This window comes from Mobula birostris, chromosome X (genome assembly GCF_030028105.1).
Source record: "Mobula birostris isolate sMobBir1 chromosome X, sMobBir1.hap1, whole genome shotgun sequence".
Lineage (NCBI taxonomy): Eukaryota > Metazoa > Chordata > Chondrichthyes > Myliobatiformes > Myliobatidae > Mobula > Mobula birostris.
Window position 1 is genome coordinate 43,730,260 of NC_092402.1, and position 18,461 is coordinate 43,748,720.

At 37.4% G+C, this 18,461-nt stretch overlaps 1 protein-coding gene across 1 annotated transcript in view; it reads right to left on the bottom strand.

Moving 5' to 3' along the window:
• Positions 1-18,461, bottom strand: part of psmd3 (proteasome 26S subunit, non-ATPase 3) — a 32,389-nt gene that overhangs the window by 8,589 nt on the left and 5,339 nt on the right. Inside the window, exons 2-8 of the mRNA XM_072249713.1 lie at positions 12,795-12,985; positions 7,490-7,627; positions 5,878-6,014; positions 4,724-4,914; positions 4,002-4,105; positions 3,719-3,833; positions 1,031-1,150 (exon numbers count right to left, since the gene is read on the bottom strand). Of these exons, the coding sequence (XP_072105814.1) occupies positions 1,031-1,150; positions 3,719-3,833; positions 4,002-4,105; positions 4,724-4,914; positions 5,878-6,014; positions 7,490-7,627; positions 12,795-12,985 (996 nt within the window). The remainder of the gene's footprint in view (positions 1-1,030; positions 1,151-3,718; positions 3,834-4,001; positions 4,106-4,723; positions 4,915-5,877; positions 6,015-7,489; positions 7,628-12,794; positions 12,986-18,461) is intronic.

Sequence of the window (18,461 nt, forward strand, 5' to 3'; positions counted from 1 at the left end):
CTCCTGCAAAAACAGAAATTTATTTTTCTCCCCTTCATACCTGCTGCCACTCACCATACAAGCAGCAAAGTGGCAAAAATAAACTAAATGGTAATTCAGCTTGTAAGAACAAAAACTCAAAAGACAGTCACTAATTTATTATGACAAAATGAAAGAGAAAAAGATAACAGAACAGGAAGCCAACTGAGCAGAAGCTTCAGAATCAATTACAATCCACAAGTATTGCATAAATTCAACTTTCCTTCGTGTGAAATTAAATTTTGAGTCCTTATTATACAGCGAATTAACTCTGCTATTGCATAATCAGACACTATTTAAATGAAGAGTTAAGATACAATTTAAATATTGACTCCAACAAACTATTATCTGTAATGCAAAGTGGAGGGGCTGCTGTTTTTCCTCACGATCACCTTTAAAATGAGATAATAATAACCAGTACCTTTGCCTGTGCTCTGAAGTAAACTATTTTCCACATCTTCAGACTTGTGTTCTCTAGGAGTGAAAATGCCAGCTTTGGGTAGCTATGCTGTAGTCTCACGTGTGCTAGGGATCTGCAGAACCTCTTATGCTTCTGGGTTTTAATGACTAGCAATATTAATTAGAAAGACAAATGTGCCCTAATATTTGTATAGTGTCACATATAGACTTTCTGGAACCAAGATCACTGTATATACATACAGAATTAAGAACTCTGGCTTATTTTTCCTTTTATTTCTCAGGGTCACTCAAAGTCAAGCACAGTTTCCTATCTATAACTTTAGTTAAAACCAGTACGAACTACCTATTTAACCTCAGCACCACCTTAGGTAAAACTTGTACTCAATTAAGGAACCCCAAGATATGACCGATCTTAGCATGAACTTGATTCCCAGTTGTTCAAGATAGGCAGACAATGATCCTGCAGTAAATTCATCTAATTTGGAGCAAAGATACTTCAGTTAATCACAAATAGCTGCTTTCAGGACTTGGTATTGAATAAACTGATCAAAAGAAGGTGCTGTGGGTAAACTTTCCACCTGGGAATACTAACCTGTTTTGATGACGTTGTGTCGCAGGCGGATGATCAGTGTGTAGGTGCCATCAGTCTGAAATTTCTCTCCAAACTGCTCTAACACCTGGTTAAACTTTGCCAAGTTCCCAGTGCGCACAGCTGAGGGGGGTAGAGAGACAGAAATGTGAGACACTCGTTATCGAGAACAGCTTATCAAAAGCCATTAATGAAAGATTTTATACAGTGTCCTTTAAGAAGAACCAGCTCAAGAAATAGATCTAGTTTAAACCATGCCATATTTAGCATAAAGAGTAACATATTTTTATTAATGTAATAAAAAACAAATAGCGATGCAAATTAATTCCTGATTAAAACAAATTGAAATTATTGGCAGTCATTGCAATCATACAATGCAGATATTTGAGTTTCCAAGATCAAAACTTTGAAATGCGTAGCTTTAGCATGACTCAGATTGAAGTGAATGCATTTGCTTTTAGGACCAACTGCTCCTTGCACAAGCCAACTTAAACCTTTCTTGTCATGTACAAACTTGTTACATTTTATTGGGTTCATTGTTGAATGCCATTGAGCCTCAGGGTTGAGAAAAGAAAATTTAAATCCATATATATCTTCATAAAATAAATTTCAAGTTGCTAAGGGCAATGAGTGTTTGTTATCTTATGTAGAATTTATCATCTATTAAACCAACAGCACTAAAAGGCACTAACAATTCCAGTTCCAATTTAGCTTTTAAGAGATCTTTGTGAAACCTTAGCCAAAAATACAGGATTTTTAAAAAAATCAATAAGGCTCTCTTCAAAAATCACACCAAGGAGAGTCTATTATAAACGTTATCAAGCGTTAGACCTTGAAGGTCCACTTTCATGTTGGATCTCAAGGCCACAAGCTGAAAACGCTGCCAGGATTTCTGCTTATGTAACATGCTTTTATTTCAAGAACACTCAGCACGTGCCAAAAGGAGCATAATTGACACTAATTGCACAAAATTCTGTTGTGCTAATGAGGATCCCAAGAACACCAAAACTGGTTTTGAGAGTTTGAACTTCAAGAGAGTTTGGCAATAAAAGGCCCCATTTTACCTGGGCCACTGCCACAAGTGGCATTCATTTCCCTTCACTAATTGACACCATTGATTATCCTCACCCCTACACTCACTGTCACCATTCCAGTACGCTCCATTGTCCATCAATCCTTCTCCCTCACCAATCGTATGCCCAACAAATCCCTATATACCTAATCCAATTGACAATTCATCATCTCCTCTCTGCAAAATAGCAAGAGATTGTGTAGAAGAGCCTTAGGGTACATTAATCATGCAAGCATCTCCATTTAATGTGATTCTTTCATAAGCCAAAAATTGCTGCAGGAAAATTTGGTGGGCCACTATTAAAAAATCATCTTTCTTCGAAGCCACTGAGCTTTCAATTCCATATTTAAGAAAAGGAAAAGCTGCTTTTTTAATACAGGCTGCATCACTGTCTGGTATGGAGGTGGGGGAGGGGGTGAGGCTACTGCACAATACCGAAAGAAGCTGCAGAGGGATGTAAATTTAGTCGGCTTCGTCTTGGGTACTAGATGTACCCAGGACATCTTTAGGGAGCAGTGTCCATTATTAAGGACCTCCAGCACCCAGGGCATGCCCTTTCCTCATTGTTACCATCAGGTAGGAGGTACAGAAGCCTGAAGGCACACACTCAGCGATTCAGGAACAGCTTCTTCCCCTCTGCCATTCGATTCCTAAATGGACATTGAACCTTTGAACACTACCTCACTTTTTAATATATTTCTGTTTTTGCAGGATTTTTAATCCATTCAATATATGTATACTGTAATTGACTTACTTATTATTAATACTATTATTACTTTTTTCTCTTCTATATTATGTATTGTATTGAACTGCTGCCACTAAGTTAACAAATTTCACGATACATGCCGGTGATAATAAACGTGATTCTGATTTAACTTTTCAAAATTTAGAGATACAGTGCAGAACAGCCCACCGAGCCATACTACCCAGCAAACCACCGATTTAACACTAGTCTAATCACAGAACAATTTATAATGACCAATTAACCTACTAACCAGAATTGTACTCTGAACTCTGACACTCTGAGCTGCAATAGCATTGTGCTAACTGCTACACCACCGTGGCACCCCTTTGGAAAAACTTTATTCTTTTGATGGGTCAATAGAGAGCCAAGTTCTCTGCTGCTGGTCATGCACAGAGGTGAAAATTTACTTTGGTAATTAATGAAAGCAACAGTTCAATACGATCTTACACGTTAAACAAGTGAAGCTTTAACAACACAAACTGTTACTGTTGGAAATGACATAATGACTCTTTGTAAAGACATGACATCAAACAGAAAAAAATGATATGATCTAATTAGTACACATTGTTACATATCATTCCACATTATTGCATTGTAACTAAACTACAACTTGTACCAAATTGTCCTTCCTACAGTATACTGTTGTGAGGAATGGTTTGAGATGGGGTTGGGGATGTGTAATGGGGTAAAGCAACTTATTCCAACTAGATGACTTGCTTTTCAAATAAATGCACTGAGATTATATAATGAATAAAATATAAACTCCATCTGCCTAAAGCTCAGACAACATTCAGGGTAACTGGTTTCTAAGGAAAAAAACATCTGAAATCTGCTTTCAATCTAACATGTTTGTGTCTAGCTACCTCGTACTGACCCTGAGTGAGCAGGAAGTATGGCATCAGGGACCTCTTGAGTGATGGTTGTCGGAACTGTAGCCTGTCCGGAATCTCACCCAAGAGTAACTCCACAACAATCAGCAACTTATGAACCTGGTAATGAAATGCACATTCCTCACAAAATTATTTCTGTTACAACATTTACAGAGCCACTTCATTAGTTAAGATTAATAATATTTAATGGAAAATATTAAAAAAATTAAAACTAGCAGCACCATTTTTAAATTAAAAAAAGCTATAGGAACAGAAGACCTAACTCACTGTTTGCTTGAAGCCAACTGCAGTATGCTGTGGAGCTTTTCGTAGAGCATTGGTTAATGTTCTTCGTGCCTCTGAATATTCCAACTGAATCGCTTTAATACGACCTGAAAGTGACAAACATGATGGCTTCCAAAAATTTATAAAAATATATCTTGGATATATCTGTAATATTCTGATTTGATGGTTTACATGTCTAGATTCAGCATTTCAAAGCAACTAAGAACAGATTAATTTTTTTTTGCTGAAACTGCAAGCATCTTTGTCTTAATGCAAAGTACCGTAGGATTATTTACTGGCTAACTTGTCACAGAGAACTACTAAGATGAGCAGTCATAAACATAAGAGATTCTACAGGTGCTGTAAGTCTTGAAGAACACATACAAGTGCTGAGGTCAGGCAGTATCAATGGGGAGGATAAACAGTTGACATTTCGGGCCGTGGCCCTCATCAGGACTGGAGAGGAAGGGGGAAGAAACCAGAAAAAGATGGGGGGGGTGGGGGGAGAGTACATGTTGGCAGGTAATAGGTAAAACCAGTTATTGTTGGCAACACTTTTGAAGTCAAGAGTCATGCACAAAAACGAAAGGGGATATTGTGTTGCATCGTGACTGGAGAAATAAATGAATGTGCTTTCCAGAACAGTTGTCCTCTCTAAGTCGTCCTATTTTATTTTAACTGGTCACACCTCTTTAGCATTTACTTCAGATTGGACTGAATCTCACCTGTGTAATAAAGGTATCGTGCCCACTCATTGTTGTTAGCTTGTTCGGGGAAAATGGATTTAGAGACGAGTTTCTCAGCCTGATCATACAAATTATACACCAGGTAATTTCTCAGTAACAGGTTCAGCAAAGTAGCCTGTCCATCATGATCATGGCGCAGGGTGGCTGTCCTTAAACGTGCATGCAAGAAGCTGAAAAACAAGCAAGTTACTGGAAAGTTTGTAAAATTAAACTGTGGGCAATAGTGAAGATGCTCACCTCCCTGGTCTACTACAACAATTTTAGCATCTTTTTGTACTTGTTTTACCTTCACAAAAGAAACCATTTTATACTAGAGAGATACAAGAGAGACTGTAGATAATAGAATCTGGAGCAACATTTATATTAAAATTAGAAACAAATGTCACCAAAATACTTGCAAAACATCAAAGATTGACAAAAATAGCTTCAAAGTTTATCAATCATGGAGATATTATGGGGCTACAAACTTCTGCTAGCTTGTGTTTTGGGGACCTATGTGGTTTTGATGGAATACAAATCTTGTTTGTTATGAGCCTTGGCTGTCATTACCTCAAAGGAGGGGCAGAAAGAAGTATGCAAAAACTAATGGAAGAACCTTCCATTGATCTGTGAATCTGTAATAATTGGGTCCAGTTTATGATCAATGGTAGAAGCAAGTGAATGGGATATTAGAAGTTACTTCTCAGAAATGGTCATTTGAATTTGAAATGCATCCTGTCCAAATACGACTAAAATCAAATCAATCATTTAAGAGGGAATTATTATACTGTTTCTGGAATTCTATAAGAGGCCATTTAAGAATTTGATAATAATCTGGGTGCTGACTATTTGTTGCCATATCCATATTTTCAGTCCCAAAGCACATCCCATTTCTTTGCACCCACCCATCTTCATTGGCAGTAATTTAAAATGACTGGCTGAAATTGACTTCTTTATCTGGTGATAGGCAACACCTCCAGTACAAGATCAGCAAAAAGACACTTAAAACCGATTCTGTTCATGGACTTAGTTAAATGTATCAAACCACAAAACAAAATATATTCATAAAACAAAATATATATTATATTCAGAAGTGTAATTTCAACATGTCTTTGCTTTTGCTCAAGGGTGCAAAGATGCAAAGACTCTCTCACCTTCTGACTGCATCAAGTTTGTTTAGAAACTCATAGACGCGAGCATGGTAATAGTAACATTTAGCTGCAACCAAGTCCAGAGCCCGGCGATTCTGAGCAGCAATCTTTTGCATCAGGTCATCAGAGGATTTCTGTGCCTGCACCAAAAAAAAAAAGAAAATGGACATTGCATTTTTAAAAAATATCAACTTCCATTTTTACTACAGCTTTCCAGTAACCTTGATGTGAGGGTGAATAATCACTAATGAGAATCTTCAGCTAAGACAGATTTTCCAGCTGAAACTGACCAGGGACCCTGCTCTGTCTACTTTCTGAACTTGTGTATCTGATTTTTCATGGTTGCTGTGCCTTCCAGGGCTCTGAGCTCTGGTACTTCTCGTCTCAAATCTCGACTTTTCATCTCTAATTCAAGTATCAGTTTAGATACAACCTCTGCCTAAGCTTTTGATCATCTGAACTAATAACATTTTACACAGCACAATGATAAATTTTGTTAGATAATTCTCTTGTGAAATATTCTGGAATATTTTAACAATCTTGACACTGCTGTGTAATCAACTTGCCCTCCATTTTTACAAACCAATACACAGAACAGTACAGCACAGGAATTGGGCCTTCATCCCACGTGTTTGTGCCCACCACAATGCCAAATTAAACTGTACACCTGCCTGCATGTGATCTATATCCCTCAATTTCTTGCCTATGCGTCTGTAAAAAAAGTATCAATAAACAATATTTTGTGGCAAGGGGAATGCTTTCCTCTACCTTACCAGGATATATTAGTTATGATTTTGTATGGAGTTTCTGCCCTGATTTGAGATTGTCCAACTCAACTAGAACTTTGACTTCAACCTGACGACCTTGGTGTGGGATCTGTGGCTTAGTGCTGCACTAAGTGCTATCTTTATCCTTCAGTGATTTGGGGAAGCTGGATTGCCATTGCTTTCATTACTGCCTGACTAAAGCCTTACAGACACCATTTGCTTTTTAAAATGCAGCACAGGACTTGCATCAAGGCTGACAAACCACAGGACATGCTGCTAAAAGACAAGGCAAGGTTTCAACATTGTACTCTTCAATAATAGGGAGTGGGGAAAGGTGGGGAGATGGTGGTCAGAGCAGAGAATGTAAAATGTTTCAGTCAAGCTCAAAATAGAGCTCAGAATATTGTCTGCTTTGAAATCTGGGCCTGGAGTACATTACAGAATCACTTTTGTTTTATAATCCTGCTCAAGCTCTGTGTTATTCTACTGGTCTCTTAAATATAAAGAATCTGCCCCAAAAGAAAATTGGCAGGTCAGCTTTTTGTTTTAAACTACACTCCAAAACTGTGGAACTCAATACCTAAAACCCCAAGGGATGTGGTCACTCACATTTCTCTACAAAATAATCGCTACATTTGGAATGTAACTGATTTGATGCCAGTTGGCACATCCGGAGAATTTGAAAGTACCAGACAAATGGAAGTGCATTTCATCGAAAAAACAGGAAAAAATTTAAATCAAGTGCAAGCACAAGCACTTTACAAGTAGGTATAATTTAAACTACTGCTTATGTGTAGGATACAGTTTAGAAGTTTCGACTACACATCCTTCCAGCCAAATCCACTCACCTCAGTGTATCGTTTGTTGTTTGTCAAGTAAATGACTAGTAAAAGCTGCAGGTAAGCCTCTGCCTCAGGCAGAAGAGGAACTGAAGCTGCCTTTCCCGTCCGAGGACGGAACTGCACATCCCCTTCTGTATCCATCGGCTTAAAAAGAAGAATATTTAAAATCATTTGGCACACCCAATTTCATTTCACCAGTTAAATCACATAAATTATTTAAATCTCCAAACTTTCATTTTAAGACAGGATTTCTTTCCTCCCCTCGATACCAAACAGAGGACACAACATATAGTTTTTCACTTTGTCATGTGAGAAGGCCAATCTACCAGAGAAAAATCCATACTCTTTGGAAGTTCTTAAATATTCAGGAAATGTACTTGATTTTAGATTGTATTCAATATATTGATTAGTTAATACATTTTACTATGTTAATAATTTAAGAAATGGAATCCTAAAGTTGTCTCATTCATTGAAGACATCCCACCTCTCCCGGAAGTCTCCCGCAAATTTATAGTGCTACCTCCCCGAAATGAGTTTTTGCAGGGTGGGATGTCTGTCATTGACTGTTCTAAATTCACATTTTAGCTCAAGCTAAATAACTTTAATTATCTTTAGCTATTTCAGTAACTTCAATTTTTATATGACTGAAGTGAATAATTAATTGCAAACACACTGATTTCATTACTGTCTAAAAAGGTTTAAATTATTCATTTGGCTATTTATTTGGATTCCATCAGAAAGTTAGTGATGCAGTTTCAAATTTTATTCAAATTGGTTGATGCGAGACATTTAAGCAACCCTAAGCCCTAACCACAGACTGGAAGACAAACACCAAATAATTTTTAATAAGCCAAGCAAGTTAAGGGTTTCCTTCAGAAATTAATAAAGACAAGACAGAAAGGCAGAATATCAGCCAATGAAGACCACAAGATGTAGGAGCAGAATTAGGCTATTCAGCCCATCAAGTCTACTCCACTATTCCATCATGACAGATTTATTATCCCTCTCAACCCCCATCAGTTTTAAATATACCCAATGAATTGGCCTCTTCAGCACATTGTGGGTAATGAATTCCACAGATTCATCACCCACTGGTTAAAAAACTCCTCATCTTTGTTCTACTAAAAGGATGTCCTTACACCCAAAGATTTTATATATAAATGGGAATCTAAATGGATACAGGAAATGAAAGAATCTCCTATATTAAAACATTTCATTGATCTATGGAATAAGATAAATGTTGATAATGAAATAAAGAAATCTTTATTAGCAAGGAGACCTTTGTTCCAAAACAGACTTATTCCTTTTACAATGGATTATCAACTTTTATATAATTGGTACCAAAAAGGGATTAGATCTATAGGAGACTGCTATGAATGAGGTATATTGATGTCACTTGAACAACTAAAGAATAAATATAAAATATCAAATAACACTTTCTTTTGTTACCTTCAATTAAGGGCTTACTTAAAAGGCAAACTGGGTCAAACAATGTTTTTGCCAAAACCCAATGAAATTGAAATTTTAATTCAAAAAGGAAAAATTAAAAAGTTTATTTCTTGTATGTAAAAATGGATTCAAAAACAGACAATTAAACAAGGAATCCACAAGTCAAAACAAAAATGGGAAGCGGATCTGAATATTAATATTGATGAAACAAATTGGTCAAGACTGTGTCTTGACAGTATGACAAAGACAATAAATGTTCGACTTAGATTAGTACAATATAATTTTTTGCACCAATTATATATTACACCGCAAAAAATAAATAGATTAAATTCAAATTTATCTGATCAATGCTTTCGGTGTAATCAAGAAATTGGTACTTTCTTACATTCTACTTGGTCTTGTTCTAAAATTCAACTTTTTTGGATAAATTTAAGAGTCTTATTGGAACAAACTGCTGGAACTCAACTTCCTTTTTTTTAAATTTTATTTTTATTTGGATAAGGAATTCACAAATATCATGTACTTTTTTCACACACATAACCTTTTCCATTTTTTTATATGTATAAAACTAAAATTATTTATACATTCTTAAGTACACATTGAGATGATATAAAAGGAAATTAGACACTTAAATAGATAATTATGTACTGTGGTAATTCTAATCTATTAGGCTAAGTAATGGAATTAGTTGTTAAGAAAAATGGTAATAATAGTTTCCATATAACTCTTCTGGACCATTTCCACTGGTCCAAAATGTTGTATATAAGCCTATGTAACAACCATTGTAGGTGTTTATATCCTAATTTGTTCATGCTTGCTCCTGCCCGCAGACATAATTATCCAATCCCTATGTACTTATTTACTTAATTTTTTTCATTTTTTATCCCTTTCCCAAATCTTTCCCTTTACTTGTGTTAATTCTCTATTTTCCAAAAGAAAACAAAAAAAAAGACATTTAGACTAGGGGTGCTTACATTAGCAATAGTACTGTGTTGATGAGAAGAGCAGTATAAATCATTAGGAGAGTCATCTAAAGTCTGCTCGCATTGGGGTTATATATTCAATCCATTTATTCCAGATTTGATAAAATTTTTCTTTTTGAATTCTCAGGGAGTAAGTCAACTTTTCCATTTTAAATATTTCCAAGATAATTTCGTGCCAATCTTCTAATGTAGGTGGTATTGGATTTAGCCACTTTCTAGTGATTGATTTCTTACTTGCCGCTAAGAGGGCCTGCAGCAACTTTATATCTTCCTTCTGTTCAAGAAACAATACATGCCCCAAATAGAGCATCTCAAAGTTCAGAGGTATCTGGGACCTAAGTACCTTATGTTCTATGAATACCTTCCCAATATAGACTTAATTTAGGGCAATCCCAGAAAATATGAAAATGATTTGCCTCCTTGGAGCCGCACCTTCTCCAACACGTCACGTTTGTATCTTTATATTTTTCCTGATATGGGGTCTTGAAGTATCTTATAATGTTTTTCCAACAATGTTCTCTCCAAGTCAAAGGATTAGTCGAGGACCATTGAAAGCTGCAGATTTTCCCCCAAGCCTCCTCTGAAAGTACCAACCCCGCTTCTTTCTCCCACTTCTCTTTAATATACAGTGTATTTACATTTTTAGCATGGGAGAGTGCATTATATACTCGAGAAACTGATTTACTAGGTATTGAACTGCAAGCCGAATTCAGAATCTTGAAAAATTCTAATTCTACTGTTGATAGGTCTGTATATCTACAACTCTGGCTAACATAGTTTCGTACTTGAAGGTACCTAAAAAAGTTATTATGTTCTAGGCCATGTTTGTCCTGCAGGATTTGGAAACTTTGTAATACTCTTTTATCTATAAACGAGAGGTAGGTTGTAAGACCTTTCTTTATCCATAACTCAAATCTTTTATCTCCTCTGTTGGGAAGGAATTCGGTATCATATGCACACCATCTAAAGAGTTTTAACATGTTATTAATTCCACATGAATTAACCACCTTCTGCCATACTTTTAATGTAAGATTTATCCAACTGTTTTTAAATTTTTCCAACTGGGCCATCAATCCTTTGTCAGCTATTGAGGCCTGTAGAGGAAAATTGTCAACTAATCCAAATTCTATTTCCTTCCATCTAGCCTTATATTCCCTATTACACCAATATAACAGAGGGGTTATCTGTGAGGCATAAAAATAATTTCTCAGGCAAGGAAGAACCATACCTCCTCCTTCCTTCCCTAACTGTAAGGTGTTATATCAAATTCTAGGTTTCTTTCCTTGCCAAATGAAGTGGGAAATCCATTTGTCCCATTCCCTGAATTGATTATCATCCACCTCCACCGGTAAAGTACGGAAAAGATACAATAACCGAGGAAGAATATTCATTTTTATAGTATTTATCCTTGAATTTAAACTTAAAAAGGAGATAAGATTCCATCTATGCATATCTGCTTTTATCTCTGAGATTAATGGCCCATAATTTACCCGTGACAGTGTTGAAAGATCCTTCGGCAGGGTTATTCCTAAATATTTTAATGATTTAGCTTCCCACTTAAGATTGTATGTATCCTGCAATTTTTTGGATGGTGTATAATTTAGGGACATAACCTGCGTTTTTTTTACATTTATTTTATAACCTGATATTTTCCCAAAGTCATCCAACAGTGTAAACAATCCTATAAATGATTTTTCTGGTTTACTCAGATAGACCAAAACATCATCTGCGAATAACGCCACTTTCTGTTCAATCCCTGCCACCTTGATACCTTTTACGATTTCGCTCTGTCTTATTAGTTGGGCAAGCGGTTCAATATATAGCGCAAAAAGGAGAGGAGAAACTGGGCATCCCTGTCTAGTGCCTCTCTCTAAGATGAAGGAGTCAGAGAGGTCCCCATTTATCTTAATTCAGGCTGTAGGGCTGTCATATAGAGTCTGAATTACTTTAATAAACTTTTCTTGAAAGCCGAATCTTCCTAACACTCTGTATAGGAATGCCCAACTAACCGAATCAAAAGCTTTTGGAACTCAACTTCCACATAACCCTGTATTATTTCTAATAGGTGATATTGAAGGGATAAAACTGAAACTTAAACTGAATAAATATCAGAAAGAATTCATAAAAATTGCATTGGCAGTAGCCAAGAAGGCTATAGCAGTTACTTGGAAATCGGATTCGTATTTAAGTATGAATCATTGGAACAATGAAATGTCTAGTTGTATTCCACTCGAAAAAATTACTTATAATTTAAGAGATAAATATGATACTTTCTGAATATTTGGCACCCTTATTTACAAAAGATAGGATGGCATATTTAGTTGCTCCGATGATAAAGATGTTGGTCCCTTGGGGAAAGTAATAAATAAGTATACTAAATTTAATTTGAATCCCATGGAGCATGTGGAAACTTTCCAATATCCAGGCAGTTCTTCTTTCATTTTCTTGTTTTTCTTTTTTTTTTTTGGTAGGGGTATATATTGGGGGTAAGGGTTAAAAGGAGGGGGGAGGGTAGACATTATCTTTCTTTGTAATCATTTCGAAAACTTAATAAAAATTATATTTAAAAAAAGGATGTCCTTCTGTTCTGAGGCTGTGCCTTCTAGCCCTAGACTCCTCCGTAAATGGAAACATCCTCTCCATGTTCACTCTTTCTAGGCCTTTCAATATTCAACAGGTTTTAATAAAATCCCTCTCATTCTGAACTCCAGCAGGTTTAGAATTGCAGAGCAAACTCCAAGGACTCATGGTCAATTCTTGAATCTACTTCATATGTTATAATTCATCTGGATCCCTAAATAAGTTTCTCATTCAACCAAATAGTTGCCTCTGATTCACATTAACTAAGTATTATACAACATTTATTGATTGACACTAACCTCCTCGAGAAAGGCCAGCAGGAGATCACGCGTTGAAGTGTTGGACACAAAGAAGCCATTGATGGCCTTGTAAAGGACGGTGGGATTCAACCTGCGGCAGGTTGAAGGAAGTGCACGCAAAGCCCTTAGCACAAACCGTGGCTCTTTACTTGACACAGCTTTCTCAATCTGCTTGACATGTTCTCTGATATCTGGAAAAAACAAATGGTTTTAATGTTTTAGACTACTTTGAATTGCATCAGCTCTCTGATGATTCCTATCATCTTATTTCATAGCATCTATAACATCTTTGGGAATGTCCATCCAGGTGTAGATCAATATTTATACTTTCTCCTGTCCAGAGGTTACTGTTTTTTTTGAAATTCCTCACACCCTCCTCCCTTGCTATTCTTCATTAATTTCTTAAACTTCAACTGATTATATCCCCAATACGGTAATCAATTTTACAGGTGAGATTCTTTGGCCATGTTCATACACATTTTAACATTAAAGCCCAATTAAGGAATAAAAATGACACTAACCAATTTGGACACATAAATGAAATGGCTTTGAGTAATAGAAGTATTGCATTATGAAAGTGCTCTTCATAAATTTGCAATCAAGTAACAAGGGGTTCATTTATGGGGTTGGGGCCATTGCCAGCAAGACCAGCATTTACTGCTTTTCCTAAGTCACACCAAAGAAAGTGGTTCGAAGGAAGATGAGAGGTGACCAGCTAGAGGTGTACAAGATGATAAGAGGCACAGATCGCGTGAATAGCCAGAGATCTGTTTCCAGTGCACAAGGGGGTATAATTTTAAGGTGATTGGAGTAAAGTACAAGGGGGATGTCAGAGATAAGTTGTTTACCAGAGAGTGGAGGGTGCATGGAACACATTGCTAGGAGTGGTGGTAGATGAAGATACATTAGGGTCATTTAAGAAACTCTTCACACAGATGAAAGAAAAATGGAGGGCTATGTGGGAGGGAAGGGTTAGAATGATCTTAGAGCAGGTTAAAAAGTCAGCACAATATCATGAGCTGAAAGGCTTGCACTGTGCTTTAATGTTCTATGTTTGATGTTCTTGTGTCACTGTACTCCACATGCTGAACAAATTCTCATGGTACTAATTGGGAGAGTGCTCTGGTGTTCAGAATTCCAGCATAACCATTTATACAAATATTTGAATACAAACAGGTCCCTTGAAATGTATTTCCTAAAACTCACAGGAAATTAAAAGAAATTTGTCTTGAGACTGCACTGTCATTAACTGCATGCTGAAGAATGCCCTCACGAAAACCCTTTTCGGCCTTACATCTTCCCTATCGCCATAACGGGAACAGATTAGGAGCCATTTGACCCATCCCACCCCCAGCCTCCCAATTCTTCTTGATGGAACGGCTGACACAGGAAACAATGTAAAAATGTGTAAAGTACTCAACACACATCCAGATATGCACAGGTTCACAGGCGGACACATGGGTGTAATTGTGTGGCGCAGACTCATTGGGCCAGAAGGGCCTGTTAGCAGGCTGCATAATCTTAAGGCAGTTGGAGGACAGTATATGGGGATGTCAGAGATAAGTTTGTGTTTTTTTTAAAAACACAGAGAGTGATGGGTGCATGGAATGCCCTGTTGGGAGCGGTGGTTGATGAAGATACATTACAGACATTTAAGAAACTCTTTGATGGCACATGGATGATAGAAAAATGGAGACTCATGTGGGAGGGAAGGGTTAGATTTACCTCGGAGTATGTTAAAAGGTCAGCACAACATCATGGGCCAAAGGGCCTGTTCTGTGCTGTCATGTTCTATGTTCACCAACGCCTCTACTTTCTGAAGCTGAACAGAGCTGGACTATGCACATCTATACAAATAACTTTCTATAGACGCGCAGCTGAGAGCACCCTAACATGCTGCATCACTGTGGCAGACAGGAACGCTCAACAATGGATAGTCAAAGCTGACCAACACATCACCAGCACCAGCTTACCTGCCATCAAGGACATATCTACAGAACAGTCCCGATTAAGGGCCTGTATAATCATGAACGATCCCACTCACCTTGCCCATGGACTGTTTATCCTACTCCCATCAGGACCAACAGACTCAAAAAAAAAGTTAATTTTCTCAAGCAGTAAGGCTGATGAACACCTCCACCTACTTACCCACCCCACCAAAACTACTTTATCATTTCTCGTCAATCACCTTACGTACAGACATTCCTGTACCTGGCGTCACTTTATGGATGTACAATCAATCTTTGCATACAAGTTATCTTACGTATTTATTATTTGTGTTTTTTTATTATTGTGTTCTTTATATTATTGTTTTCCTTTTTGTGCTGCATCAGATACGGATTTGTTCTCCTTTACACTTGTGTACTGGAATTGTCATTTAACAAACTTGAATCTTGTTCTATGTACAATAGGCAGCATCCATTGAGAGAAACAGAGTTAACGTTTCAAGTTGATGAAGTTTATAGTTACAAAGTAAAGTAAGCAGTGGGGAGAACAGAAGAATGTTTGTGATAAGGTGGAGACTGAATGATACAAGTCATTGGTGATACCAGATATGAGTAAAGTGCTGAGGTTATGTTCCCCTTTCTTGTTAAACTAGCCTCTTGAGCACTTTCCTATCATGCCTTTTCCCACTACTGGTGGCTGTGCAGTGAACAACCCAACCGAGCTCTAGCATTCTCACTCAAGTTCATTTCCCCACCCTACTTTTCTGCCTTTAGAGCTCCTGAGAACAGAGCTGGATGACCAGGCTTTCAGTCAACCTTCCTAATGTCTCCCTTATTAGACCGGCTGAACATTTTCTGTTTTTATTATGAGTCTCAAATACTGGAATTCTGTCCACATGATGATTAAATTGTATAAATTTAATTTTAATGATCACTTCCTCCACACATCTCTCATAAAACCTCACAGTTCTATGCAAATGTTTAGCTAGGTAAAGGGAGGGGATAGAAAAACTTTTGGAAGTGGAGTCTATTCACATCTGAAAGGAAATCATGTAATTTTGTTGAATAACTAGCTGGCTTTACTCAGTAATACATCCAGGTCATGTCCCAGGGATAAAACTTCAAAATGTCTACAATCACATCCATAGAAAAATCACACACGCAAAATGTCACGGATTCATGGTACATATGTTGCTTTCACTATGTGCAACAGTCACTCCATAGTCATTAAACATTGCTACAAACAAAATAGAAGGCTGCAAGAAGCAACTCAAAAACAGAAACTGGCACACATAAAACTAACAACAGTATTATTAGCCCTGTAGGCTGTTGTTTCTACGGTCTCAACATATTACTGAGCTGCAACATCAAGAGACAATCTCATGAATTCAGATCGATACATGGATTGCTTGATGCAAGTTAGCTGTCCACTACCTTATCAGGAAATCTGACATGACAAACGTTGAGCTCTATAACAACCTACTGATGCTCACCACCAAAATCGAGGTGAGAAGACTGCAACTATCGGGGCACTGTCTACGCCACCCCGAGCTACCTGCCAGCCTAGTCATCATATGTGAGCCCAAGCACGGGAGGATGAACCCTGGGCGCCCTCCCAAGACTATGGTCAACACGCTCCTAGAAGACAGTGGCACGGCTATGTTGATGAACTGAACACACTGATGAGGGAGAAGGAGAAGCGGATAGTCCATCATCGTGCCCGACACCGGCCCCCTAGGCCTGAGTCGATGTAGTAGTAGTAGTGCCCTTTCCAGAGTCACTCACTGTACAAAAATGTCACCATTTTCTTGTGTCAATATCAATATTTAAATTAAAAGCCAAAAGAAAAATCAGTTATCTACTAAGTGCAAGGAAACTTTGTTTTTTTTTTAAACATCCATCCTCACTGCCATCAAAAAAATGGATGGTATTGAGAAAAGGTGGGCAATCACACGGATCCTAAACTTAGAATACAAGCTGACTTTAAATGCTGAAGCTTCAGAACGAACATGCCCCTAAAGCATTACACAGTCATGGCCAAAATTTCTGAAAAGAAATTTTGAATAAAATAATTTCTATTTAACATAATTGCATTCAAAAACAGCAACATGCTGCAGCAATATCACAGCTGGAATTTATTCTTAGGATTTAGTTAAAATGGTAGGTCACTTTTCAACCACACTGGGGGAATTAAGGCACAATATCAAATGGTAGCACCCATTAAAAATATTTTAGTTTGGTACTTTTCTGGTGAAAAGGTATAAACCAAGATTACTCTCAAATGGATGCAAATATTCTCTTAAGTCAATAAAAATATACCTGGGAGCAACATGGCTGTACGCACATGTTCAGTTTTAACCAAGCGTGATGCTTTATCTCATTACAATATTGACCATATTCCATCTCTGAAGTGCTTTAGTCATGAAAGATGCTATAAGAAAGCAAGTTTGTTCTTTCTTGTTGAGATCAGTTCCTCCTTTGTCCTTAAAACATTTACATTGGAGTAGAACATTTTCACATTATATTTGCACAGTTAAGTTTCTGAAATTTCAACATCAAATACCAAAACAACATCTAACATCAGTAATCAATGGTGACTGCAATTCAATTAGCGTTGATAATAAACCACAAGTAAAACATCTGTGGCAAATTTCTGTTAGAAATTAGCATTATTCTCTCTCTCTCTCAGATGTACAGTGGAGAGCATTCCAAGTGGCTGCATCACTGTCTGTATGGGGAGTGGAGGGCAATGCACATGCTCGGAAAATGCTGCAGAAAGTTGAAAGCTTGGCCAGCTCCATCACGGACACTAGCCTCCCCTGCATTGAGGACATCTTCAAAAGGCAATGCCGAAAAAAAGACTGTATCCATCACTTGGGATCCCCATCACTCAGGACATGCCTTCTTCTCATTGCTACCATCAGGGAGGAAGTACAGGAGCCTGAAGACACACACTCAACATTTTAGGAAGAGCTTTTTCCCCTCTGCCATCAAATTTCTGAATGGACCCATGAACACTGCATTATTTTTTTCTTATTTTGCTCTTTCTGCCTGACTCGTTTAATTAAATAAATATATTTCTTCTTGTTGGCTTTTTATTATGTATTGCAATGTACTGCTGCAAGACAACAAATTTCACAATGTATGCCAGTAATATTAAACTTGATTCTTAAATCTAGAGTAATTTATAAGTTTTAAATTTCCAACATTTTTCTTTCCATATTCTGGCCTTGCATCTCACCATATTTATCATCGTTTCCTCTATAATAAAAAAAAAGAGGCTATTCAGTTTATGCTGGCTCTGAGAGCAGTCCCATTTTCCACTTATCTCCCGTAACCCATTTCTCTCACTTTAATTATCAACTCTTCCCCAATACCACCTACATCTAATAGTGACAATTTACAGTAGCCAGTTAATAAAACCAGCACACCATTGGGATGTGGGAAGGACTGGGAAAACCTGCAGTTATAGGGAAAACATGCAAGCTTCACACAGACAGCACCGTGGGTCACAATGATGCCTAGACAGCACTAACTTGCATATAGTTCTGGCTGCCCCATTATAGGAAGGGTGTTGAGGCTTTGGAGGGTGCAGAAGAGGTTTACCAGGATGTTGCCTGGATTAGAGGGCATGTGTTAGAACAAGAGGTTGAACAAATTTGGGTTGCTTACTGTGGCGTGGTGGAGGCCGACGAGAGATCTGATAGAGCTTAAAAACATT